Source organism: Parasteatoda tepidariorum, chromosome 2, assembly GCF_043381705.1.
Source record: "Parasteatoda tepidariorum isolate YZ-2023 chromosome 2, CAS_Ptep_4.0, whole genome shotgun sequence".
Lineage (NCBI taxonomy): Eukaryota > Metazoa > Arthropoda > Arachnida > Araneae > Theridiidae > Parasteatoda > Parasteatoda tepidariorum.
The window spans coordinates 6,089,753-6,116,482 of NC_092205.1; the positions used below are offsets into that span (position 1 = coordinate 6,089,753).

The window sequence follows — 26,730 nt, forward strand, 5'->3', positions numbered from 1 at the left end:
TGGCAAGACCACAAAATTTAGTCTTTATCCGACACTTATCTTGGACTGACTTGGACTTCAAGTAATCCTAGATATTTCGGGTTCGGACCCTCAAAAGCGAGCCTGAACTCATCTCTAGTGCCAATAGATCAGAAACTGCATAGACTTCAAGCCGTCACTAGGGATTGGAACCCAGTTCTTCACAATGACAGTTCAGTGCCTTAGCCATCACGGTTCCTAATTTTAATTTATTATAATAATATTTTGGTTAATTAAGATAATAAAGAAGTTATTGTAACATCTGAAAGATTATGACTATTTACTATTCTTCTCAAACTATTTAATATTTCATCACATAAATTTCAAAGAGTAAACATAACTAATTAATAAAGATAGCAAACACACAGTGTAACAAATGATATTGCTTTTATTAGTGAACAACGATAATTAAAAACAGGGAATTACTTATTGCTTCCACTTCAGCTTGATTGTATCAAAATGATAAATTAATTAGGATAATGCTTAGAAATAGTACAGTTTAATGTTGATGGTATAAAAATATAATATTTCATTCACATTTATACTAATATAGTGATATAACTCAGCATATAAAACGGCAATGAAATTTTGACATTGAGTTTTATGTTGATTTTGAAGACTGTAATATATATAGCTAGCCCTACTATGCTTAAAAGTTTTCACTGAAATAGAGGGAGGTATATTGAAAACTATACGAATGGAATTAAGAAAGTATATATGTGCAGTTTAAAAGACATACTAAAATTATTACTGTTGTTTAGTCTAATGCTGATTAAAAGAATTCATCTGGATCAAAAATTTTATTCATTAAATTGGAGTTATTCAAAAAGATGGGATTAAAACAAAAGAAATTTTTACTTTTTGGAACAGCCTCTATATGCAGGGACACAAAGATCTGGAGGCTAACAAGGTAGATGATAACAAGGTCTAGTGTCTAAAGCACACTTGTGCAAATGCAATTTTCAGAAGAAAAAAAATGACTTAGTTTTTGGAGAATTGATGGAACATAGATAAATAGAGAAATGAATTTTACTTTTTTTTTATATTCATAAACTTATCTAAAGATGTCAAAATGCCTAAAATAAATCTATTTAAACAAAAATCAAATTTTATCAAAAAGAGCGAAAAAAATTTTTTTTGACTGATGGAATAATTCGTCAATTTGGGGTCTATTATTCCAAAATGTCCAAAGTAAATTTGTTTAAACAAAAATTATTTTTTTTTAAAAACAGAGCCAAAATATTATTTTTTGACTGATGGAATAATTAGACAATTCGGGATCAATTATTCCAAAATGCCCAAAGTAAATTTGTTTAAACAAAAATTAATTTTTTTTAAAAAAAGAGCCAAAAATTAAATTTTTGACTGAGGGAATAATTAGTCAATCAAGATCTATTATTTGTTAAATAGGGTTTTTACCATCATTTTTATTGATGAGAAAAAATTTTTGTTTGATCGCGATATTCGTTAAATAGGGCTGAGCTGTATTAATATCTCGGTTATTCAAAAACAATTAATGACTGTAGATCAATTTTAACTTTGTCATTTTTTAAATTTTGTAACAGTAACATTTTTGATTGAACTTTAAAAACTTCACAAACTTCAAAAACACCAACAATATCACAACCTATTTCCTCAAATATACAAACTTAAAGCATTATAAATATAACAACATTTTAATAGGTATACATCCAGACTCTTGAAAAAACAACAAGGATATTGAATTTGTAATTGAAAGATAATACAAAAGAAATGAAAGAGAATAATCAAAAGAAAAATTACTTTATAAAGCACATTAGAAACAAATAGTATGAATTATAATTAAAATATGTAATAAGAAATACTAAAAACATAATTTAAACTAAAATTTTCCTGCAGTGAGCAAATATTTTAGAATGAAATTACTTCTTTTTCCAAATAGTAATCAGATACATCTTTTATAAAGAAAAAAAAATCTAAGATTCACGGTATAATTAATTTTACATACATAGTAGGTTGGAAAAATAATGACCATAGTCAAGAAGAAACTGTTTGAGGTAAAAGAATAACTGAAAGAAATAAGGTATGCTTTTGTAGTTTTGATTGATTTTAGTTTCTGATAGATGTAATGTTTCTACGGCTCTTGATGTATGATTTTCATCTAGAACTGTAGGAATATTCATTAAAAAAATTTGGTTTCACAAAATCTGAGTTTTTATATATATTTTTAATCAAGTATGTACTTATATTATTACTTGATTAATAAACTTCATTGTCTTCAAAAATATAGATGCAAAATAACAGTTAATGTGCTTCAAGTGCTCAAAAGTAGCCACCCATTTTTGAGACTTGCCAGGCGTGAATGAGAAGAAACAAAAGTGATATAAAATATAAAACATAAAAATGTCCAGCAAGAAATTCAAAATAAAGGAGAGAAACAAAACTAGAAAAACATCAGTAGCCAAGAAAGAATAAAAATGGAAAAAAAAATAACATTGTGGCTGTGAAGGGAAAAATCAAGGTACAATGCATTTCCATGCCTAATAGAGAGGTGGTGAGGAACTAATATCATTAACAAGGGGGATTCTCGTAAATCAGTAAAGCAAGTCTAAAAAAGACTGGAAGACCCACTGGAACAAGAAAGCGGGAAAGGCCGCGGTAGAGATGGGCTGACTCGGTGCAGTCTTGATTTTCTTGCAATTAATGAAGAGAATTGGCAATTACAAACAAATAGGAAGTCGTTATGGAGAAATCTTCAGAAGAAGGCATTGGCCCACATTAGGCTGTTTGGCCAACTATGATGATGATGAATAAAGTTAAGTCTGGAAAATTTCATAACTCTAGAAAACTCAGGAAAAAGTCAAAGAATTTCCCAAAATGTTTCAAAATCAAGGAAAAATACTTTATCAGCATTTAAGAATTTTTTTTTATTTTAAAAAGTGACACATCAGAAACCTTTAAAAATTTTATTCAATATAAATTATTTTTCTTTTTGTAAATTAACTTTATTGACATTATAATTTAAATTTTTTATTTTATTTTGAGTATGTTTTCAATTTTAAAATAACAGTAATATTTTCTAACCAATATAAAAAAAAAAGACACTTTTATCCATTCATTAAAATATTTTTTAAAAAAGGAAGAAAACCACACACACTCAATATTAGAAGAAAATTAAATTAATCAAATTGATAAAGGCCATGTCTAACAATCTGTGTGATATAATTGTCACTTTTTCAATTATGATAATTAGCATAATCTATGTAGTATAATTGGTAAACTTTCTGATGTAATTAAGTATATTTTTTGCTTCAATAATAGTTAAAAGTACACTGCTCAAAAAAATTAGGGGACCCATGTGCTCCCCTAATTTTTTTGAGCAGTGTATTTCGTAATATATGTTCGAAAGATGAAGTAAAACAGCATCAGAAAGTTTAAGCAAAAGTTAGAAAACTTGGTTTGTGTATAGTTCTATCAAACACAGGTTGGCCAGCTTGTGGAGCATGCCATTATTAATAAGAAAAGTTTTTCTTTATATAAATTGAAAAGAAAACAACTATTATATTGAGAAAATGAACTTTATCAAATTGAAAAATGGTCATTGAAGAATATGGTCTTTTTCAATCATTTGATAAATTATATTTTCAACTATATTAACATCATCTGCGTGATATAATTTCATAAACTTTCTGTTATAATTAAGTATATTAATAGGTATAAAAAGCATTATGTAATGTATTCTATACATATACAAAGAAAAAAAAAACAGAAAAGATAACTAAAAGTGGAAAAAAATAACTTGTTTTTTGGTTTCTGTTGTATTTTTGGACCAATATGTAAAGCATGCCATAGCTTGTGTTATCTTCAAACTTAAAAAGTAAACAGATATTATTATGATAAAATTAACTAAGTCACATTGAAAAATATGGTCTTTGGCAATCTTTTGGTGAATTATATTTTCAACTAACATCACCTGTATGATAAAATTCATAAACATTCTTCTACAATTAAGAATACTTTTCACTTCAATTATAGGTAAAACTGCAGTGCAGTCTATACACATATATAGTTTGTCTAAAGTAAGAACTCTCCTGGACATTCGTCTGGTCCCGTGGCGGTGACTACGGTAACGAGGTATAACTATTTCAAGTAGGGGTGTGGGGTCACTGCTTAAGACTTTTTGCTCGGATCGGCGAGAGAAAGGGGATCTGTTTCTTCGGTCTATCGTGTAAGTCCTTGAATGAAGACATGCTACACTACACTTTTCTTGTTTCCATAGCAGCAGACGACTTCAGACTTAGTGGCGGAGGGAGTTCCTACTGTAGACAAACTATAGGAAGATGAAAAAGAACAAAACAGAAAAATCAATCAAAAGAGAAAAAAAAACTTGTTTTTGGTTTCAATAGCCTTTTTGAACCAATATGCAAAGCATAAAATAACCACTTCATTAAAAAAAATTTCAAAATTGAAAACAGATATTATTATGAGAAATATATTTTGATCAGATCGACAAAGACCACTGCAAAACATTATTCAACCATTTAACATGTTTAGCTATTAATGTTTTTTCCCAGCTGATATTGGTTGATTTATTACAGCAGTGATCCAGAAAATCTTGTTCTTCGGCAACATTCCACATTCCTTTTGAGTCCCATTCAGATTTGAGTCTTTTATTTTGCAAAAAATCATCTGTATTTGGAAGTTTGACAGAAGAAAATGCATCAGTCTCAGTCAGTTTTATTTCTCGAAGTAAGAACCTCCGATGGTACCACAATGTTTCGTGGCCGGGATATGAATTTTGCAGACTTGAAAGAAAAATCAGCTCTTTGTGTATGAATTCAATCCACTGTTGCAGCGGTAATTTGTTGTCGATGGCCGAGTAGCACAGATCGGGTTTTTCTTCCGAGAGTTCCAGCATGCATTGTGATTGTTTATGTAAAGCACAAGAGGTGGCATCTTTTGCATTTAGAGATGCAGTTCGATAACAAGATAAAAGAAATTGGCGATAATGAAACCCAGAATGATCAGAAATGTGTGAGGATATCCAAGGTTCTGTTTGTGAAAGCTCCTCTGTAACACTCTAAAAATAAAATGTAAAAAGTTCTTTAAATTTATCTATATTAATAAAAGGAAGTTAAAATGTGTTCTTTAATAACTCCTGAACTAATTCTGCGAAGATTCTCTGTAATTTGGATGACAGGTGAAACAGATAATTTCTACCCTCAAACTTAAAAATTGTTAAAATTTTTTTTAATTAGATTATTTGGTTCCAGAGATTCTGCGAAATTTTCTCATTGGCTTAACATCGCTATTTTTTAAATTTTTTACATTGCACTATAGATGATTAAATTTTTATATGAATGTGGTAACATAGGCAAACTATGTAACCAAATTAGTATTCCTAAAGTTATCTGTAACCACAAGATTATTTTGTTTATAGTTATGCATTTAAAATATGTTTTCATAAAACTAGATAATTCAAAGTCAATGGTAAATGAATCAAAACTAAAAAACTATGTACTAAAAAGCAAAATTAATGAAAAAAAGGCACCTTTTCATTTCGGTAAACTGTAAAAAAACTGCCACGCTATTATAAATGCCAATGGTGGTTAATAAATTTTGATAATAGATACTATTGGAATTGTGGTAATAGATTTTTTATGGCCTTCCAAAAGGGAAAGTACCAGAAGAAATTTTTTAATTGAGATAAATGACAATCATGAATTGTTCTCATGCTAAATGATAATGGGTACTGTTAATCTTTGCTTTGATGGGATCAAAAAAATTATTTTGCTCAATCTGCTGATGTAAAAACACCAGGATGAACAAGGAATAATAATAAATGAATAAAAAAAACTGGAATTATAATAGTTTTTATCTATTATGTTGGCATATGCCTTTCAGTTTTATGCATCATTTTGTAGTGTTGATGAATACTGATTCAGTGTTTTATACTTTCCTTTTACTCTATATGAAGAACAGGTAATCAGCTAGTAAATCCATACTTTAAAATAGAGCAAAATTTAAGTATATTAAAATGCTTATTATTTAGAATAAATTCAAATTTTGAAATGAAATATATACATCTGTATTATCAATCTTTCATATTAACAACATAAATAAAATATTTATATATTTTTAAAATCAACCTTCTTAAGCAAGCATAAAACACATGGAATGGCAAAATTAAGGAAAGTGCTTGGAAGTGACCCCCAGTGAACAAAATAAAATATAAAACACCATAATAACTTTTGATCAAGTGGTCAGATTTTTATGTACTAAGATGAAATCTTAATGGTAAGAGGGTATTACATAAATTCTTTCGCGTCGACTGTCACATATACGCGGCAGCATGTAAGTCGCTCTTCCTGGCGAATACAACGGTGCGCCAGAGTGCTTTCTCTTTCCCTCCTGGCAGTCACATACTAATGATAGTGTTCTGGAACGTCTTAAAAATTTTAAATTTAGTTACAAGATAGGACTGCATCTTCATTGTAATTGAGATACACGTAGACTATACCTTCAATTTGAAATGATTAACATGACTCACATGACAATGGATTGTTGATTATATAAACACAAGAGGAAAGGAATGTTGCTAAATCGTATCAAAGGGAAAGGAAAGTTTTGTGGTAAAACTCTTGATTCATATTATCAGAATAATTTAAAAATGTGACATTAAAAAGTCACTAACTTAATTAATTTTTTTGCTTTCTTTTATTAAATTGCAAGTTTAACAAGTCAATTTTTTCGAGTATAATTCAATCGAGTATATTTCACAGTATTTTAAAACCTTCAAAAAATAAAAGTCAATAATGTCAAAAGTAAACGGTAAATAAATACTGAAAAATATTGTTTAAAAATGTAATGACAAAAAAAGAAACTTAAATAAAGTATGATGATAAAAAATATAAGTAGCTTTTGTTGCTTATCTGTTTAACAGCACATAATTGACGAATATGTTCATATTTTGATAATTTGGTGGATTTAGTCTTAACAGTAACCCCCCCCCCCCGCTTCGGACAAGTACTCAAGAAAGAGAGACCTTGCCTCAGAAATAAGCACATATTTGAAGCTCCCTTCACGAAAGGGTTAAATAAGCTAAATAATTTGTACAGAAAACAATTTAAGCAACAAAATAAGATATGTAAAGGTACTTCCATTGAATAACTATAACTCTTTTCAAGGCATTTGGGATTTTTGACTCTCAAAATATGGTTGACAGCTGCAATTTGGAAAACGTGATCTTAATGAGTTGAGTCAGGAGAGCAGTCAAAAGTTTGAATACCTCAATGTTAATTTTATTGAGATAAATATGGATACTAAATAATTTCCTTAGATAAAGATATTTGAATTCTGAGTTAAAAAAACCATAATAAATTCAATTATTCAACTACATAAGACAGGAAATAAATAAATTTAGATTATCAACTCAGCTGATAAGTGTTGCATATACAATTTCTAAATAGTAGTATTTTATTAAAAATTTAACCTAACAGAATTAACATTACTGGTTCTAAACAGCATAAATTATTTTATTTCTAGGTTTCTAAGATTAAATATTAAATTAATTAAGTCTTTCTAAACTAGTTTTTCATAGTTTTCATTAAAATTTGCCTCATTAAAAGAACATAGAAATTAAAAAAAAATTTTTTTTTAAGAATTATTATTGCAACAATTTTTTTAATATTCTCATTACATTTATCTTAAGCTCTTTCGTTGTGAAAATGATGATCCCATTACAAAAATACATAAGAAAAAGGAAATTTTTTTTTTTATTATTATTTTATTTTGAACCTTCTTTATTGCTCCCACAACTAGTATTTATTATTGTAATACACATTTGGTAGACAAAGTTCCTTAACTGCATATTTAATTAATCAACAATTTTAATTTAGATTGAATTTATATTAAAAATAATAAATTAAATTTAGAGAATTCATTTTTTAAGTACATTTTATAGTTTTTTACTTATAATCTATAGTTAAAACAAAACTATAGGGTTTATTTCATTAAATTCTACAATTAAAATAGAAATAGATATGCAACATAAATATTATAAAATACCATCAGAAGAAAGAAAAACTAAAATATTTGTGTATTTTTCGGGCACCATGTGAACATTAACAAAAAAGTTTATAATTTTTTGTCACCTGAAAATCTAAGATAATTTGTATTAACTTGATTCATTCTTTACTTTTGTAAAACTATACTATACTGTAGTTTTACAATACAGTTGTATTAACTTACTTACAACTGTATTGCATAGCGACATACATTAATTCAAAAAGATTTCCTTTCAAAAACTACTTTGATTTTACACAAATTAATTTTCAGATGGAAATAAAATGGATATGTAAAATAAATATTATAAAATACCATCAGAAGAAAGAAAAACTAAAATGTTTCTGTATTTTTCAAGCACCATGTAAACATTAACGAAAAAGTTTATAATTTTTTGTCATCTGAAAATCTAAGATTTGTACAAACTTGATTCACTTCTTACTATTATAAGACTATACTGTAGTTTTACAATACAGCTGTATTTACTTAGTTACAATTGTATTGCATAGCGACATACATTAATTCATAGTTTAAAAAGATTTCCTTTCAAAAACTACTTTGATTTTGCACAAATTAACTTTCAGGCGAAAATAAAATGAAATGTCCGTCAGTAAACAAATGAATAACTCACAATGGATGAAGCTAGTATAAAATAATTACTAAATTACACAAAATAAGCAATATTTTTTAAAAGTTTATTTAAATAATCTATGAAGAAAAAAATCACCTTTAGGCAAGATTGTAAAATTTCTTGCATAATCCATGAACGATGGGACCAGGCATAGTAGTTATTTGCATACAAGTTAGCCATACGTATACAAACAAAAAACTCATGTTTAATTGTTTCTGGATATATAATTTCTTCTTTTATTTTTATCAAAGTCCATTTCCTACAACAAAGTCATGAATTAAAGTAAACAAAATAAAAATATTAAATGCATGAAACAAAAATGATTTTCAGAAACGTTGAGTAAAAAACAATTACTATCTAAGCTAAAAAATAAAAATAATTTGAAATAAATATGATTACTTTGAAAATTTATTAACTCAAAATTCGGAAATACTTAAAAATATTTTATAATCAAAATTTTAAATAATTTGCCCGATTATGCACAAATCTATCTACTTCAATTTACTTATATTTTAAAGTATCTTAGTTATATATCTCATAGAACAGACGCTCATAAGTTAAAATCCTATTAACATCAGGTAAATAATGAGAGTTTTTTTACTTACTTAATACATAAACATGATGAAAATTTATATATAGCAGCAAATTAACTTCTCAGAAACGCCAGCATTTTGTCAAAGATGTTTAAAATAATGCAAGATAGATATGTGTTAATAAAGGCGTGTTCATTTTGATTTTTTACTTCGGAGTCCTTTCGCTTTTTTATTTGGATGCATTCTGTGAACATCGATTATGGTTCATTTGCTATACATAACACTGATTAGTAATTCAGCGATAATTAGTTATTGATACGGCTAAAGCTTACAATTATACAGATTTGAATATTAAATATGCCTTAGCTATGTATAACACTGAATTATTTAATGGTTAGAAAATGGAGTAAAACTTACAATTTCACAGATAAGAATATTATGTAAAGTGCATCTGCTACGCAAGATACAGACCATTCAAATAGTGGTCTGTGTCAATTAGTGGGAAGTGAAAGGAGTAAAGTCTACAATTTCACAGAGTAGAATATTAAGAATCGTGCACAAGCCATGTCGACACAGACCATTTGTATAGTGGTCTGTGTGAATTAGTGGCAAGTGAACATTTAGAATTTGGTACTTGCACTTCAAGAAGTAGATCACTGTTACCCAATCATGTGACTTATGGCGTCAGAGTCAGTTGATTGTTTATCAGCAAAACAGTGTGTTAAAGTTGAGCTAAGTTTCTCCACATAAGTTAAAATGTAAATTATTGTGAAGTTAAATAAATACAGTGCTGTATCCCCCGTCTAATTTGTTGAAATATAATTTTTCTCGTCTACTTCTTTTACTTAACTTAGATTTATTACCGTATATTCCGGCGCATAACGCGCCCCGGCGTATAACGCGCACCCGTAATTTCTAATAACTTTTTTTAAATTTTAAGATATACTCTTCGTATAACGCGCACGAAAATTTGGATTGTACGTGTGCAATATCTCGTCTAGTATCTATAGAAAACCGGAAAGCCTTTTAGTGTGGGACATGTTTAAGTCCCACCTTACAGATAATACAAAAAAAAATTTTTTGAAAGAATGTAACACCGATATGGCAGTTATTCCGGGCGGATTAACACCATTAGTTCAGCTATTGGACGTCTGCTTAAACAAACCATTTAAAGACAATTTTAAAAAAAACTGTGGAACATTTGGATGTTGGAGGGCGAGAAAACCTTTACGAAAGGAGGACATATGCGTCATACAAGTTTGGAAACAATGTGCGAATGGATATTAAAAACATGGAATGAAATTAAGCCTGAGATGGTTAGAAAATCATTCAAAAAATGCAGCAATTCAAACAATCTGGACGGATCAGAAGATGACTGTTTATTTATGGATGAGGGTAACACAGATGATGAAGACGAAACAGATTGTGATGACGTGCCTGAAGAAATAACGGAAGGCGGATATAATGAACTATTTATATGTAATAACGAAAATCAATAAAGTATATAGGTAAAGGTATGTTATTTCTTTAAAATAAAAGTATTTTTCTATATTTCAATTTTTTTAATCTATAATTTTTTATATTCGGCATATACCGCGCACCCGTAAATTCCAATGTTATTTTTTGTATTAAAAGTGCGCGTTATACGCCGGAATATACGGTATATGCTTATTTATTTTATCGTATTTCGTGTACCTGGCAACTTTGATGCAGAATTAGTTAGCTTATGTTCTATATGGCTTCGTGACAGTCCTTGTGTTAAGTGCTTGTGCAAATAAATAGTGAATGAATAGAAATCTTAGTGAAAGAATATAGGATGCGTCACTTGAGAGAATTGATATTTGATGGGTTTGGCTTACTTGATATAGAATGGAAAGACCAGCTGCTAACATAAACAAATGCCACCTTTCAACAACCAATCAGAATCGAGATACCCACACTATGTCACTTGCAGGTATCCCAATCCACAAAGTAAAATAATGAGCGTGGAACACCAACTATACATAACATTTAACAATTGTTAGGTGATTATAAATTATCTAATCTAAACTACACATTAAGACATATCCAGATTTTAAAGTCATAAAAGTGATGCAATGCTTATACACAGTATTAATAGATTTTTTAAGGAAGGTACAAGCTTTATTTACATCACTGCACAATGGACTATTGGAGATGGTCTGGGAAACATCCCTGAGGATGATCCGAACACATAACTTTGATCCTCTGCAGAGGGGATGGCACCCCTGCTTTGGTAGCCGAACGACCTGCGAGCCAAGTCGAGCACTTTACAGTAGAACAGTTTAACGAGGACAGATACCGCACACCCTTGGTCCCTATGCAGGCTGGTCAAAGTGGTCACCCACCCGCTTACTGACCGCAGCCAGTGATGCTTGACTTTGATGTCCTACTGGGAACCATGTCTTTACGATCAGTCCACTGCGGGACAGAGTTCTATAGGATTTCTAACTATTGAGCATTTATGGCGCTATTAGATATGCACCAAAGATACATACATAAATTACTATCAACTGTTTTAAACAGCTGTTGAGTAAATTATGAAAAATAATTTTATTGCAGTCCACACATTTGATATACGCAGATCTGCATTTAATTTATCACAAAATATACAGTATTCACGTAAAGTAAAATAATTTTAAAATTGATACAAAGATTTCAAATACTATAATAAAGTTATTACTTATGCAAAGTGAGACATACTTCTAAAATATATAGATTAATTTTTAGTTTCAGCATTAAAGAAAATGCTTCTAGAAATGCAAAAACTAAGTTTTTGAAAAAATAGCATTTGTAAATTTTTTTTCACTTATAAATATTTTAAATAAATTGTAAAATTAATTTTGATTAATGACTTTTCTAAGAAATTCAAAGGAAAAAATTTCATGAATTAATTTTCGAATAAATTCTAAAATCAATTTTCAAGAATTAATTTTCCAATGATTTCTAAAATCAATTTTCCTCGATGAATTTTCTACAAAACTTTCAAATCAATCTTGATTAGCTTCTAAAACTAATAGATTCTAAAATCAATGAATTTTTCAAGGAATTCATCCAGCATTCTTAATGGGTGAATTTTCCATAAAATTCTTGAATGATGAATATACTTTATTCTGACTCTTATTATAGCTTCAGCTTTAAATTAGCAATCAAATCATTATTATCATAATAAAGTAAAAAAAAAAAAAAANAAAAAAAAAAAATGTGTTATAATTTATTTACAGGTGCAATCTTCAAATAACAATAGCTTTTGCTTAACACTAGAAAAACTGAACATTGCTGTATACCTAGAAAGTCCAATAGGGCCAGTCTGGCCCTTCACAGATTGTATGTGTAGATCAATTAGACATCCTAAATCTTAAAATATAATCATAATTGAAGTAATAAAAAATATATTAGAGACTTAGTCATCAAATTTATATGGTATTTTATTCGATTTGATTAACGAAAATATTTCATTAAACAGAACACAGATTATTTAGTTATACATGTTTTTTAGTTAATTTAGTTTTTTTACTCTATAAATAATAATTAGAGCTATGATAAAATACTCGTTTTTTTTAAAAATGAAACTGAGCTACCTCATACCTACTAAAGGGTATCTTACACCAAAAAATACCTGGGCTTATGCGGTACCTATCAAAATACCTTAAGGGCCACCCCGCCTCTGTCGTCTTTTTAGGTATAAGATTCTATAGATACATTCCTATAAAACTAATACATGAATGACTAAACAGGCACTTAAATTGGATCAAATTATAAAAATTCAGAAATACTAAATAATTTTTGTGATTTATTTTTACAACTACAGAAAAATGAAAAGCAATAGAAGCCAAAATGGCTCCTGGGGTCTGTCTAGTGTAAAACGCTTGAGGAAAAAAACTACAATTTCTTTGCTGCAATACCGAAACAAAATATACAAAAGTACAATAAAATTTATCTGGATTGTTGGAGACACGCTACATACAAATAACTGTTTTAAACATTCATATCCAAGCAGCAAAATAACCTGCTCTCATAGGACCATTATTCATGAATCTTCATTCAATAAGGGTACAAAGAGCCGTTATTTTTCGATATTGGCCCCATATAGAATTATCCCATTCACACGATATTTTATAGTCACATTACAACCGATATTGGCCCTATATAGAATTTTCAGATTCCCCAGATACTTTATATTCATTATTCAGCCAATATAAGCCCCATGAAGACCGATATTGGCCCTATATAAGACCAATATTAAAAAATCTAGACATCCCAATATTGGTCCTTCTGTGGTTGGACCTATACTATCATATAGGACCTATACCGAGACAATTTTGAGCCCAACTGGGACCATAGTAATAGTTGCTAGGGATTAAAATTGAAAAAGAGCCAGAAAAAATAAATTTGTATTCATTAATTTGCGATCCATCTTATACAGAGCTATATTATTCGAAAAACCATTTTATTTCGCCAATAAATAAAATTGTTCTTTTTGTTGCATTGTAGGACACGAGAATTTTAAATATAAAAAAAAAAAAAAATCATTTAGTGACAAAAGCACAGAATTTTAACAAAGACATAAATACCAATAAAAAAAGTATATATAGAAATTATTCATGTACTACTAAAATAAAATAAATTACCTGTGAGCAAATACAGGTGAGCTCTTAGGTTTTCTACTTAAAACTAGTTCAGAAAATCTCAACTCATCGGTAAATTTTGGTTTATCTCTCAGTGTAGTTTCTGATTTACATAAAAGCTCCTTCCTGAAAAAATACAAATAATAAAAATGTTGAACATTTAAGAAAAATTATAAAATTAAAAAAAAAAAGAAGTAGAAACAAAAAATAAATAGTTTAATTTCTTCTTAATAATACAATAAATAATAGACATTACGCTGTTATATATAACTATAATGCTTGATATAAATTCACTAGATACAAATTACAACACTAATAATAAATAATAAAAAAATAATAGTGATTATCCTAAACAAAGAACATAAAAATTTAATTTCAAACCATTAATAAAATAGATGCCTTCTTTCTTTTTAATAACTAAATAAAACAAAGAATCGTTATTAATAAAATTTGGTTTTATAAATGATTTTTTTATAAAACAATAAACTGATAAACTAGTGAAAATAAAGATTCCAAAAAGAAAAATTTTAAACTTAGTGTCACAATGAACTCAATTTTCCAAATTTCAAATTGAACATAAAAGTTCTTAAAAATTAAGTACAATAAAGATTTCTTTAAAATACAAAAATAATTCTTTAAAACAATCAAACTGATAATAAAATGTATGCGAAAATTTTTGTCATAATGCTTACACACTACAGTTATTTGAAAAGTAAAGACAAATCTCTTGTAAAACATAAACGATCCCAGATTTTTCTTGAAAAATTTTTTTGTTTGATATTCGACATGTTTCTTAATTGCTCTATTTTGTTTTCATATATTTTCAAAAAATTTGTCATAATGTTCTACATGTCTGCCTTCTATGAGAATACTCAGCTTTAGCTTCTTCTTTAATCTCCTAATCTCAGCTAAACTTTTGCTGAGAAATTAATTTAGATTGTGGAAAAAGGGAAAGTTGCTTGGTGCCAAGTCCGAACTGTGTAATGAGTGGTCAAACAATAATAACCCACTTCTTAAAAATTTGATAATCAAAATATTCACTGATATTTTTTTAAAAATTATTTCATGAGGCAGAGCTTCCAAATAATAAGAGGCTCTGTTTTAAAAAATTGGCTGAAAATTTAGATATTTCCTTAATTTAATAGTGCAATATAATTTCAACCAAAGAAGGATAATTTTTTGAGCAAAAGGTGATGATAAAATTCAGATTGCAGAAACATTTTAAGTACATGTAATAACTTAACACAATATTAAGAAAACAAGAACTAGTCACATTTAAATTAGAAAAATTATATAAATTAATAAATATTACATTACCTAGCATTCCATGCAGTTTCAATTTCAGGATTAATTAATAAAATGACACATGTCCACATCAAAACAGTTTCAATGTCTAAGAAAAAAAATGTTTAAATTAAAGCAAACATTAAATAAGCAAAAATAGTAAACTGTACTTTGAATTTAATATTGAAATCAAACATATGTTTTTAAAATCAAGTTCATTTCAATTTCAGAATTGCTGCTGTTCACTGCAGAAATTCATAAACTCCATAAAAAATATATATATATGTAAAATAATATTAATTTTCATCATTTAAGAAATTTATAAAAAAAATATAATAAGTTATACGCATTAGCATGTAGAGACATTTTAAACAGAAATTAATCAAATTACGCAGTTAATAACACACAAACACTATTTACAAACAACAGTTTCAAAAGTGATAAAACCAGAAAACTCAAACGTACTAGTCTTAAGCTTTTTATTTCTCCAAACAAAGAACTTCTTATAGACATAAATATACAAAGGCTTCACACACCAGTTCTCGAGAGCAAGTTTATTCATTACATGGATAACTGGTGATTTATTCTGCATAGATTCATGAACGGGTAGAATGTCAAACTCATCTCTAGAAAGTAAAAAGTTGCGAAACAATTACCACAATGGAAATGGCAAAGAAAAGTTAATTCAAAAATTTTGCAAAGGTTATTGTAATATGTACCACACATTTATTAAATTTTATTGAGACTTGACACTCAACAAAAACAGAATAATATACCAGACTGGTTTTGGGTACCTGGAATGTCTAATGGGCAAATATTTTATAAGTTATAGTTTTCAGTAAATTTATTATGCCCTGATTTATATTTTTAACTAAGTGAATTTGTTTTTATTCGTTTTCAAACCATATATAAAAAGGTATATTGATTAGATTTCGGAAAAACTGATCACATGTGAAATGATCAAATTAGAACTTAACCGAAGAAACAGCTGCTAATGGTGGAGTAATTCATTCATTTTAATATTGATTTTTTTAACTTTTTAATAGCATTTATTAATGTAGCTTTGCTAAATGTAGGATAATTTTGTAGTATATTTTAACCATAAAATGATAATATATTGAATTAAAAATGTCTTATCTACTAAATAACTATAAATGTAACTTATGTGCAATATTAATATGATTATATGAGCTATATTAATTATGAACTATAATAATATGAGCTCCTAAATCTTTCAACAGTTGGATGGAAATTTTATTTTATTACCAATGTTAAACAGAAGACATTGAAAAGCTAGCAAGTTTTCCATTTTAATGTTTAATTTCATGTCCTTGATCCAATATAGAAAACAAAGTAGCTCTGAAAGACTTATTGCTTTATATTTGCGCTACATTAAAAAAAAAAAAAAAAAAACTTCAGGGTTAGCCCATTGGTAAGGGATCACTAGCCTTACTGGTTGAAAATTGAACTTATTAAGCTAACGAGAAAAGTAACGGTCCTTTCGGAAAATATTTTCATTTAAAGATACCACTTGGTCATTACATTCATATTGTGCTTCTGTTCAATATAAGCATGCATAAGCACATACTGAAAGTACAACAAAATATTCTCAAATCCTTGTCATGTAAAAATAAAAAAAATTATTTGAAGACTTTATGGGTGGAAGTTCTATTTTAATGGAACCTGCTGAATTAATTAATGTATTTATCTAATGTTTTAAAATATTTTTTTTCATTTAATCAAATATCAATAAACAAGGGTCCTTATAGACTTTTGGGGAAAAGTCCTGTTTTTATGAAGTGACAGTTTACTTTTGATCCCTATGACAGAATTTTCTCGAGCTTTCTGGCGACAATTTTCTCTAGTACTAATACCTTTCTGAAAGGCATTTTTAATAGTAGCAAATATATATATGTTGCTATTTTAAAGTAACAGAAGCGCTTTCAGTTTACAAAAAAAAAAAGTCTTCATGTATAGAACAGAACAGTATATAATTTTTTTAATTTCAAATACAAGAATATTTTTATAACCTACATTTAAAAGAATACTTCGAATATATATTCTCCTGTTCTAAAAAAGTATTTGCATAGTTAACTTTTTTTAAATTTTTGTAATTTGGAAATTGCATTTTATAATACCAATCTGAAATTCTAGCAAAAGCAAAATTTTCATAAATGTTTTAAAATATTCTTAATTGCGGAATTTTTTTATTCGCAAAGAAAAGTTTAAAAAAATATATGTATAAATATATTACTAGTTCTTCAACCTCCAATATGCGAGAAAGGCATTTTATGAAAATAATTCTGCCGAAAGGGTGAAAAAAGTACAGCAGAAAAAAAAAATTTCGAAAAATTCTGCAGATAAACAAAAAAAACTTTTTTGCTTTCCATATACAAAATTTCTCTGCCAGAATTCTGTAATGTTCTTCGACAATGTCGTTGTTTCGCCATGATTCTGCTATGGGGCTTATGATTTTGTTTATTTTGGAAACTACACATATTTTGTGAATCTAAAATATTTCGAGTTAAGATAAATTTAATTTTTCATCTAGGGCACAATTATTGTTAGTTTGTGAAAAAGAAGATCCTGTTTTTATAAAAATATAGTGCAATGATAAAAATAGTAGTAGTTAATTTTTTTTTTTTGCAGAACTTCTTTTTTACTATTAAATATTTTTTGAAAGGTCCATATTAATATACTTTACAAAGGTTAGTATTAACAATAATATATTTTATAAAGGTCCGTATAAACAGTAATACTTTTTAATTGGTCCCTTAGCCCACCCATATTACCCCTGAAAAGCACAATTTAAGTTCAATATTTTATATGAAATATTTAACTTGAATTGCGCTCATTTGAAATTAAATACCTAGATTAAAGAATTCAATTTAACTTCGTTTGACATATTTTAGATTCACAAAACTAAGTGTAAATTTTCAGATATAAATAAAATCACATGTAAATTTTCACTACTTCATAAAAATAGAACTTTTTACCAAAAGTCTAAAAAAAACCTTGTTTATTACTATTTGAAAGATATCTTAAGACATTGGATAAATACATTAATTAATCCAGCACTGAAAAGAATTTTCCATTCATCAAGGAAGGAAACCCACCATTTTCAAATCTCTTTTTGTTTTTACCTAACAAGAATTTGCAGAATATTTTATTGTGAAGTACAGAACTTTATGTTATTAAAACGTAGGTTAATTTTAAAATGTTTTCTTCTTCATATCTTTGAGCTGTCATAGATTTATTTATTCATCTTCTGTTAATTTATTTATTTTCTTTTATTGGGTGAAGCAAAATTTAACAACTAGTTCAGAAAGAAATACAATTAAAAATTTTTTTTAGTTTTGTCACTCTGAATTAGTTATTACTGGAGATAAAATTTATTTTAACTGTTTGTCCCATTATGCCTTCATTTCTATTTACTAATAATAAGTACTAGAATTTAGCACTCAAGTAACTAACTATTAATCTATCTAGTATATAAATTATTAGCAAAATCAGTTTTAATTGATGGAAGAAAAATTTCCCTTTAACCTTTCTATTGCAAGAAAATCTATAATTTGAAAAAAAATCAAGTTAACAGCAATTTTAAAATTGCAATAAAGCATAGTTATTTAATAAAATTGAAAAAATTATTTAGAGAAGAGTAAATTTTCTAACATTAAAAGATCATTTTCAAGAACATTTCTTAAATCCCTTATAATCCTTTCCATAAGATCATCTTCAACATCAATATCCATTCTCACAAATATCCTTTAAGGAAACTGAACATCAGATAGCTATCACATCCTCAAGAACTGTCCTATAAAAAATTCCATGTTTAAGATATATATTAAACCTTTCAATAATATAATAACATTTCCTGAAATAATATCAAACTATTTTTAACGTATAACTAAACTTACTAATGAGTAACAAATTTACATTATAAACATCATTTATTCTGAAGAATAATGATTTTTTAAATAAACAATAAATAAAGTCAGGAATTGAGACAACAGAGATTTCTCTACTTTGTGGGAATATGAAAATTAGATAGTATAAATTTAGCAGTTTTACATCAGTTTCAGGAATAGAGATTTTTGTAAAATTCCAAGACGGTTTAAAATTTGATAAAAGTAATATTTTAAAGTTAATAGCTCAAAGGAGAAATGCTTTGAAATTAGTCATACATTTATTTATTTAAAAAATAATTCACCTGAGTATAAGGAGAAAATAATTCAAATCGTTTTTAAGAGTTTTATTTCATAATATGCAATATACTTAAGATTTTTTGTGAATTACCAATTAAGAATTAAAATCTAAAATCTTTCATATACGACAACTCCAAAAAGCACTTTATTTGTTTCATTAGTAACGTTTCCGAAAACATATTTCTGCCCTGCTCTGAGTTCACTGATTAAGCCTATAAAAATTAAGTCTCAGTTTTAATGGATTTGTTTTGATGCAGATGAGATCACAAAGCTACGCCATCTGGGAAGACCGAATCCATGTTTTGACCCTCTCATATTTTCAGTTGTATTGGAGAATATATTTATACGATATGTATGTATAGGATATTTTCCCTTTTCTTAATATATTTCGTATTTACTTGCCAAAAATATTTTTTAAGTTTCCATGACATTTTCTTTCACTTCAATGTAGTTTTGTTCCATATAGTTTCCTAACTAAAAAGTTTTCGATCTGTTTGAAAATCCAAGACAGATACTAATGCTCATTTGTCTCCTCTGACTCTCAACATGCTTATGGTTTAAGTATGTGAAATATTGCCATAGTTCTGCTCTAAGCCACCTGTAGCCTATTTCGATCGTCAATACTAGAGTTGAGCAAAAGGAAACATGAAAGAGATTAGAATCAATAGAATCAATCAGTTTACTTAGGTCGTGATTCGAATCCAAATTCAATCACTTAGTGATTCGTTGTTTCGAATCACTGATTAAATCACTTACTGATTCAAATTACTTTTTGATTCGTATCACTCACTGATTCGAATCACTTATTCGGTGATGTGAATAATTTACTATCAATATAGTGATTTTCATAGAAAAAAAGTACAGTAATTATATTATACTTCGCTTTTCCCTTATTGTTTTAATGTTACCTTTAAGTTATGTTTCCATGTTTGTTGAGATTGATTCTAATTTTAACACGAATAAAGGGCCTAAAAATTAGGACTAACTTGAGAATTTCAGAAACTAAGATTAAATTCTACTCGCTGCACTCAAAGGGTGTAAAGTCCACATTGCTCAACATTTATTTCAAATTTCTGAGATTATATCCTGCTGGGAACAGTCTGGCGATCAAAGGGTGCCCATATTCGGCGAATATTCTGGAAAACCTTGAATGCCCTTCATCGACATCGGAAAGGGGGAGTTCCCACGATTTGATTTGCTAGAGTGATATGTTCAAGTCCTGAGAACATCCACCATCAATGACTGACAATTGCGGAACTGCATACCACAATTGCGGAACTGCATACCACAGGTGGTTGAAAAACAATAGTGAATTGTAAAGTTCTTCCATTCCTTTCCCAAAAAAGGATGGGTAAAAAAATAGGGTAATTTTTTTACAACACTTGTATTGCCAAGATCGAAAATTTAAGAATTTGACACTACGACAATTTGCTCGTAAATGACTTGGACAACCCCTCTCATTGTTCTACAACATTTGTACTGTCGAGATTGAAAAATTTTATAATCTGAACAAATAAAAAGTTTTGGCGCAACACATGGTGTTTGCAAATCAATTCTCCGCGGATGCGATGCAAAACCGGACGTGTGGATGTGAGTGGGCCATTTGAGTGCAGTGAGAATATTCCAAGGATCGAAAACACCGTTTTAAGTTTCTGAGTTTTTTTTTTTTTTTTTTTTTTTTTTTTTTTTTTTTTTTNGTCACGGTACTCAGGTATTTTCTCAAGTGACTGTAGAACACCAAAGTCTAGCATCAGTAGCAGAGACCAGTGAGCGGGTTGTAGACCAATGCGATGAGACTGAAGGTGCTAAGGGACCTAGTTAAAGTGTTCAACCGTCAAGCACTCCACTTTGCGGGCAGGTCATAGATATAAAGGCCCCTATATTAGTCCCTGGGGCAGGTCATAGGGCCCTCCGGGACGTTTTCAAGACCGTCAAAAATACCAATTGTGTTGCTCTAGTGCGACGCATATAAAGTATTAATACTAATATTACATAACAAGTTATTTTCATTTCTTGAATATAGACAGATTTGCATGTTTTTGATACATGATTAGTTATATTAATTTATGAATAATAGCAAATGGTTGAAAAATAAGCAACAATATGGTCTATTCAAAGTGTGTTTACGTTAAATGAAGAGCAGTGCTGAAAAGGTGTTAAAATTTTTATTTAGGAAGTTTTTAATAAAAGTGTGAACATTTCCCATTGGATCTACGAGCTTATACAATGTACCAAAATATTTTGATAGTCAAGTGTCATTGTACTTTATCTTTAAAAAAAATTTAAAAGCATTAAATTTGATTTATTTTTGTATCTGTATATATACTTGAATATTCACTTCCAATAAAAAGAGCTTAAGGGTTTTATACTATAATTTCCCCCTTTTTTTTACAAAAAAAGAATGAAATTATTACTTGAGAGCGTTTATAAATTAAATATTTTTCGACACTTTGCATGGTGATGTGATAATGAGATTTTTTGGTGCAGGTATTGTTACGGATATCCACCCATTAAATTTTAGACATTTTCAAATTAAATGATTTAAGTTTTAAAGAAATATTCAATTCTTAAAAGTTTTTAATTTAATGTTTTCAATGTATAGTTTAACTTTTTTCTCTTATAATTTTAGCTTCGTCTGCTGGCTTTAGAAGTTTATCTACCAGGAAGGATTGGAAGGTATTTTGAGATTGACTGCTGAACTCTGCAAATGGAAAATGATACACTGTGGTAGAAAACTGAGAGCTTTCAGTTCGATCGGTACAGAAAACAGAACAGGTTTCGGAATGCTATCGGTGCACTTTAAGTTTGTCGGAGATGAAAGTTCTCTTATTGGTTGTTGTGTAGAAGTTTGAAAAAAGGTGCATTCCTCTGTGATTCATCTCTACTGTGTGTTTACATTATTACTTGATGATCATTATAAAAATCTTTCAAAAAAGCATTTAAAGATTCCCGGGTTTATTGCTCTGTAATATAGTTGCACATAAACAAAAAATTGCAACTGAAGGTAAACAAAACTTTAAACTGCATGAAATGACTGTAAAGTTTTGTAATTTTTTCTTATTTAAAAATAATTAAAATGATAACTAACTGCTGCTTTTTGGAATAAAAATTATTTTATTTAAAGACAAATTTGTGTTTTTAAATTCTATTTTACTAAAGCATTATCGGTGAGAATATATTGCTTTTTTAGTTGAGTGAAGTTTATATTTATATTGTATTTTGTTTTAAAATAAAATAATTAAGTTGTGAAATAATGTTTGTCATGATTTGATTTGATTTATTTTTGGCTAATTTATTAATACCAGAAAATTGACTCTAGCATCTGCTTAATTTTTTAAAATTTATTTTCTGACAAGCTCTATTTAAAATGTTTACATATTACACGTGCTTTTTTCTAAACCTATTTATGTCAAACGCATAATCTATAATCAACGAAATAAAAGCAATGGAATTGTTTCAAACAAAAATCAATTATTTTTATAGCAACGTTCTCAAAAGAGTCAAATTTTGATCATTCATACTAAAAGCAATTTTTAAAAAATAATGTAAAAAGTGTTATTATATTTTCGTCTCATTCTTTTATGCAAGTATATGTTAGTGCAAATTTAATTTAGATAAAACATAATAATATTTACTGACAGTTTTGAAATTAAAATTTTATGTAAATTGTTTGCAAAGATTGTTGGTTTAGTACATAAAATAATTATCGAATTGATGAAAATTTCTGATGTGCCCATAAAAGTTATTTTTACATTATAAAAAAAATATTAACAATTTTCACAGTATTAGTTGCTTTCCTGGTTTCACTCCCTGGAAAAATTTCTACGTTGTGTTTTGTTTCAGATGTTTTGTTAAATAAAATTTCAGATGCTAAAAAAATAAAGCTACGTAAGTATTTCTACATTTAATTTCTGTAAAAGAAGGGGCAGAAAATGTGTAATTTATTGAAGTAGGTAATTTGAATATTTTTAAATTTTGTTCTTTATTGTGTCAATTATTACAAGAAATGAACACTTAAAAATTAAACAATTTTATTTTAATATTATAAGAAAAAAATTGAGTTTAAATTTCCTTTCAGTTCAAATGCAAATATATAATATAATTATGTAGTGTGGTTTTTATTACATAATTTCAGAATATAAATAATGAATGTTAATTGTGATATTAAAAATGGCTTAAGTTACAGCTTTTATAAACAAGTTTTACAAACTAACAAATTCAATTAAAATTTTGATAAGAAAGGCTCATTTCTAAAAAAAAAATTAACGATACATTTTTAAACTAATGATTTTAAAATTATTAATGCTACAAAATTCATCAAAAAAACCCATTGTATGAATAAAATGAAAAAAATAGCAATGAAAGTTGCAATATAGTATTTTTTAATTAAATTTGAAATATTTAAAAAGTCAGCTGAACATAAAATATACTTTGGAGTAAGAAGGAGGAAAATGGATGGTTAGCAGAATTCGCCAATATAATTTTATTTAGTATTTCTGTATTGCTAAGTAAATAATGCATGGATTGGCATTATAAAACTATTGTTCTATGCTTCACAGCAATGCAGAAAATTAAGTAAAATTATATCGCCCAATTATTCTACTATCATCCATATCTTCCTCTTACTTACTCCAAGAAGTAAAAAGCGACGCAAGATAATATCAGAAAATATATACGTAGAGCGCCGATTATCCGAACTGCTCGGCACCGAACGTGGTTCGGATAATGAAAAGTTCGGATAATTAGAAAGTTGTTTAAAATCTAATTTAAATGATTATTATTTATGCACTAACTCTCCTTCACACTTTTTCTAAGCTTAGGACTGGCAGTACTATCTAAAATAGCTCTGGCGTGTTAAAAAAAATGTTTTTCAATATTTTTTTAGTACTTTTTTTTCAAGTTGAATTATTTTTATCATATATCAGCTTTCTTATAATTTTTTTTGTCAATTACTGATTTTTACCACATTTTTATTTATTTTCCATTGCAAAAGATATCCAGCAAAAACTTGTGTTTCAAAGAACATGCTCTTTTTTGCGCAGCCATATATCTTATTCTTTTTAAATAAATGAACTGAACTGGATCAACATCATTTTGACGTTCTAGCCAATTCATTGCAATATCTAATGAATTGCATGTTTCTATATGAGAAGGTCCACTATCCTGAACGTGATCACCTACTTTTTCCTCTTAGTCTGCGGAGTTTCGATTTTCATTCCAAATTTCAGCAACAATTTCATCATCATTTGAAATCCTGAGTCTTTTTCAGTGTCTCGACACCAGTCTTCTATTTCTTCTGCTGTATAAACTGGTGTCTTTTCACTCGAAAGATCTACTGATTCAGAAACTTCAGTTTCGTTTGTTTTTCTGTTAACAATTTTATTCCAAGATTTAAGATTCCAAGCACTGTAATCATGAACCATAAGTGACAACTACCCATTCCCCAATTGTAGAACTTCAGCACTTATTTATTCATAAGCTCTTTCCGCATTCCAACCATTGAAGATTGTCAAAATTAAGCTCGCATTCTTTGAAGATAATTTTCAGTTGAAGAGGGCTAAAGGGGTAAGTAGGTTAAACTGTATAACAATACATGCATGATTGGCTACTATAAGAAAACTGCTGAAAGAGGTTGTAAATTAAATATGGTCTTCAGACGTAGTGGATATTTTTTATTCTTCTAAATTTAGAAAAATTGTCAATAAGTTAAAAAGTATTCTAAACTTTAAAAAAAAAAANAAAAAAAAAAAAAAAAAAAAAAAAAACGGACATAGTTTGGATAATTAGACGTTCGGATAATAAGGGTTCGGATAACCGGCACTCTACTGTATTCTAATATTATATAGCATCAAAACTAATGCAAAATAATTTTATAGCGAACGCTAGATAATATTAGTTTGCATAGAATCTATATTATATAAGGCTGAGCAAACAGCGACCTCTTGTATCTTTCCAATATTAGTTGTGTAAGATAACGTTAGATTTTACCGGTTTTCTGACATTATCAAATATCGGGTGCTACTTGGGATAGGTGCTCTTAAGCAGTATTATGAGCATGCAAGCCTGATATAAATAAATAAATAAATAACAGCGGGAATTCTCGCCCTCTGAAACTCATTTTCATTGATCACATATGCACTATATATGCATGAGATTAAATTAATATATTAAAAAGTCACAACTGGTTAAATCTTGCTCAATTCAAATTTATTGAATGGTCCAAATACATGCAGGCTTGTGCGCTCAATTCCATAAGTACAGCTTATGCATCTTTGTCAAGTAGAAAGAGTACAATTCAGAGAATGACAGTATGAAGATGCAGGGTTACGGTGCGACTCGGACCCGCAACCCCCACGGACCACGTTACAGAGCGTTTAGTGAGCAATACCGCTGAGACTCCGTCAATTAAAACTTTATTTCAAGGAGTGGATGTTCTTCATAAAGCAACTCAACATGGTTTAATCCCACCTCTTGCAACGTCTAAATAATACATATAGTTTTGCTTACCTAGTCTCAACCATAAACCACGTTTCAGGAGAGCTATAAGTTTACGCAAAGAGCTTGTTGCACTAATATACACTCTACGTAGCATTCATATGACTGTTCCCTTTGAGCGGAAGGCGGCAGGTCGTAGAGAAGAGAAAAGTGCGAGTGTGTATCGAGTTTAATTTCGTAGCTATAATCTATTTTTCTTTCTGTATTTAACAGAATAGATTTCGTAAATGATTTCAGGAATATTCCTAGTGTATGATTGGACCTGTTAGAGTAAATATGCGTAGCTCGTAATCTTTTATTTGGATGTGTGCACTGGATTATAAAAACCGACTAATGAGTGAAATAATCGCAGTTTTTTCCGAAGTCTTTTCATGAAGTCAGTTGGCTAATAACTAGATTTTAGAGAGAGTGATGTGACTAAAGATAAGTCACGTTTAAATTTTATTTTGAATTTTTATTACTTTCCGAATTTCACTTTTCCCTTTTTTTTGTTGGATAACAAGAAAACATCCACGAATTTATAGTAAAATGTTTAAAAACTCCCTCCTTATTTCAGGATTACCAAAAAACAGGTAAGCCACTTTTACTCTTTACCTTTTGGGGGCCATCCGGTCAAAATGACCAATCTCCTAGACTACCAGTGGTGCTCCAAGGAGCCCATAGAAGATATTTTGGCTCAAGCTAAAAACAACGGCTTAGCAGACTTTTGGTTTAGCATTGAAGCAAAAGAAAAATCCTGTGCTATACCACAGACCTCACCAGTACGCCTTAAAGCAGACCTAAATGCTTCTGTACCGACAAAAAAAATTAAAAGTATTAGATTCCAAAAAAGCGGGTCGCTCCTCATTCAATGTGACGATTTAGAAACTGCAAAA

General features: G+C 28.5%; 1 protein-coding gene across 2 annotated transcripts; it reads right to left on the reverse strand.

Moving 5' to 3' along the window:
* Positions 1-2,980: 2,980 nt before the first annotated feature.
* Positions 2,981-19,582, reverse strand: LOC107454430 (protein prenyltransferase alpha subunit repeat-containing protein tempura). Of its 2 annotated transcripts, none has more exons than XM_043052573.2 (7): positions 19,452-19,582; positions 18,828-18,969; positions 15,621-15,781; positions 15,189-15,264; positions 13,875-13,997; positions 8,789-8,951; positions 2,981-5,077 (listed from the first exon to the last, which is right to left on the reverse strand). In XM_043052573.2, exons 2-7 carry the CDS (start codon positions 18,905-18,907, stop codon positions 4,499-4,501), a joined length of 1,182 nt encoding a protein of 393 aa, XP_042908507.1. In that variant the 5' UTR covers positions 18,908-18,969; positions 19,452-19,582; the 3' UTR covers positions 2,981-4,498. The 2 variants fall into 2 exon arrangements, with proteins under 2 accessions (XP_042908507.1, XP_042908506.1); XM_043052572.2 differs by having other exon boundaries at positions 19,366-19,522.
* Positions 19,583-26,730: the final 7,148 nt, after the last annotated feature.

Excerpts from the sequence above, each read along its gene's own strand:
- LOC107454430 (XM_043052573.2), bottom strand. The coding sequence starts at position 18,907 with ATGGATATTGATGTTGAAGATGATCTTATGGAAAGGATTATAAGGGAT. Across the intron at positions 15,265-15,620 it reads AAATAAAAAGCTTAAGACTA|ACATTGAAACTGTTTTGATG; the intron begins GTACGTTTGAGT and ends TTTTTTTCTTAG. Across the intron at positions 13,998-15,188 it reads GAAACTGCATGGAATGCTAG|GAAGGAGCTTTTATGTAAAT; the intron begins GTAATGTAATAT and ends GTATTTTTTCAG.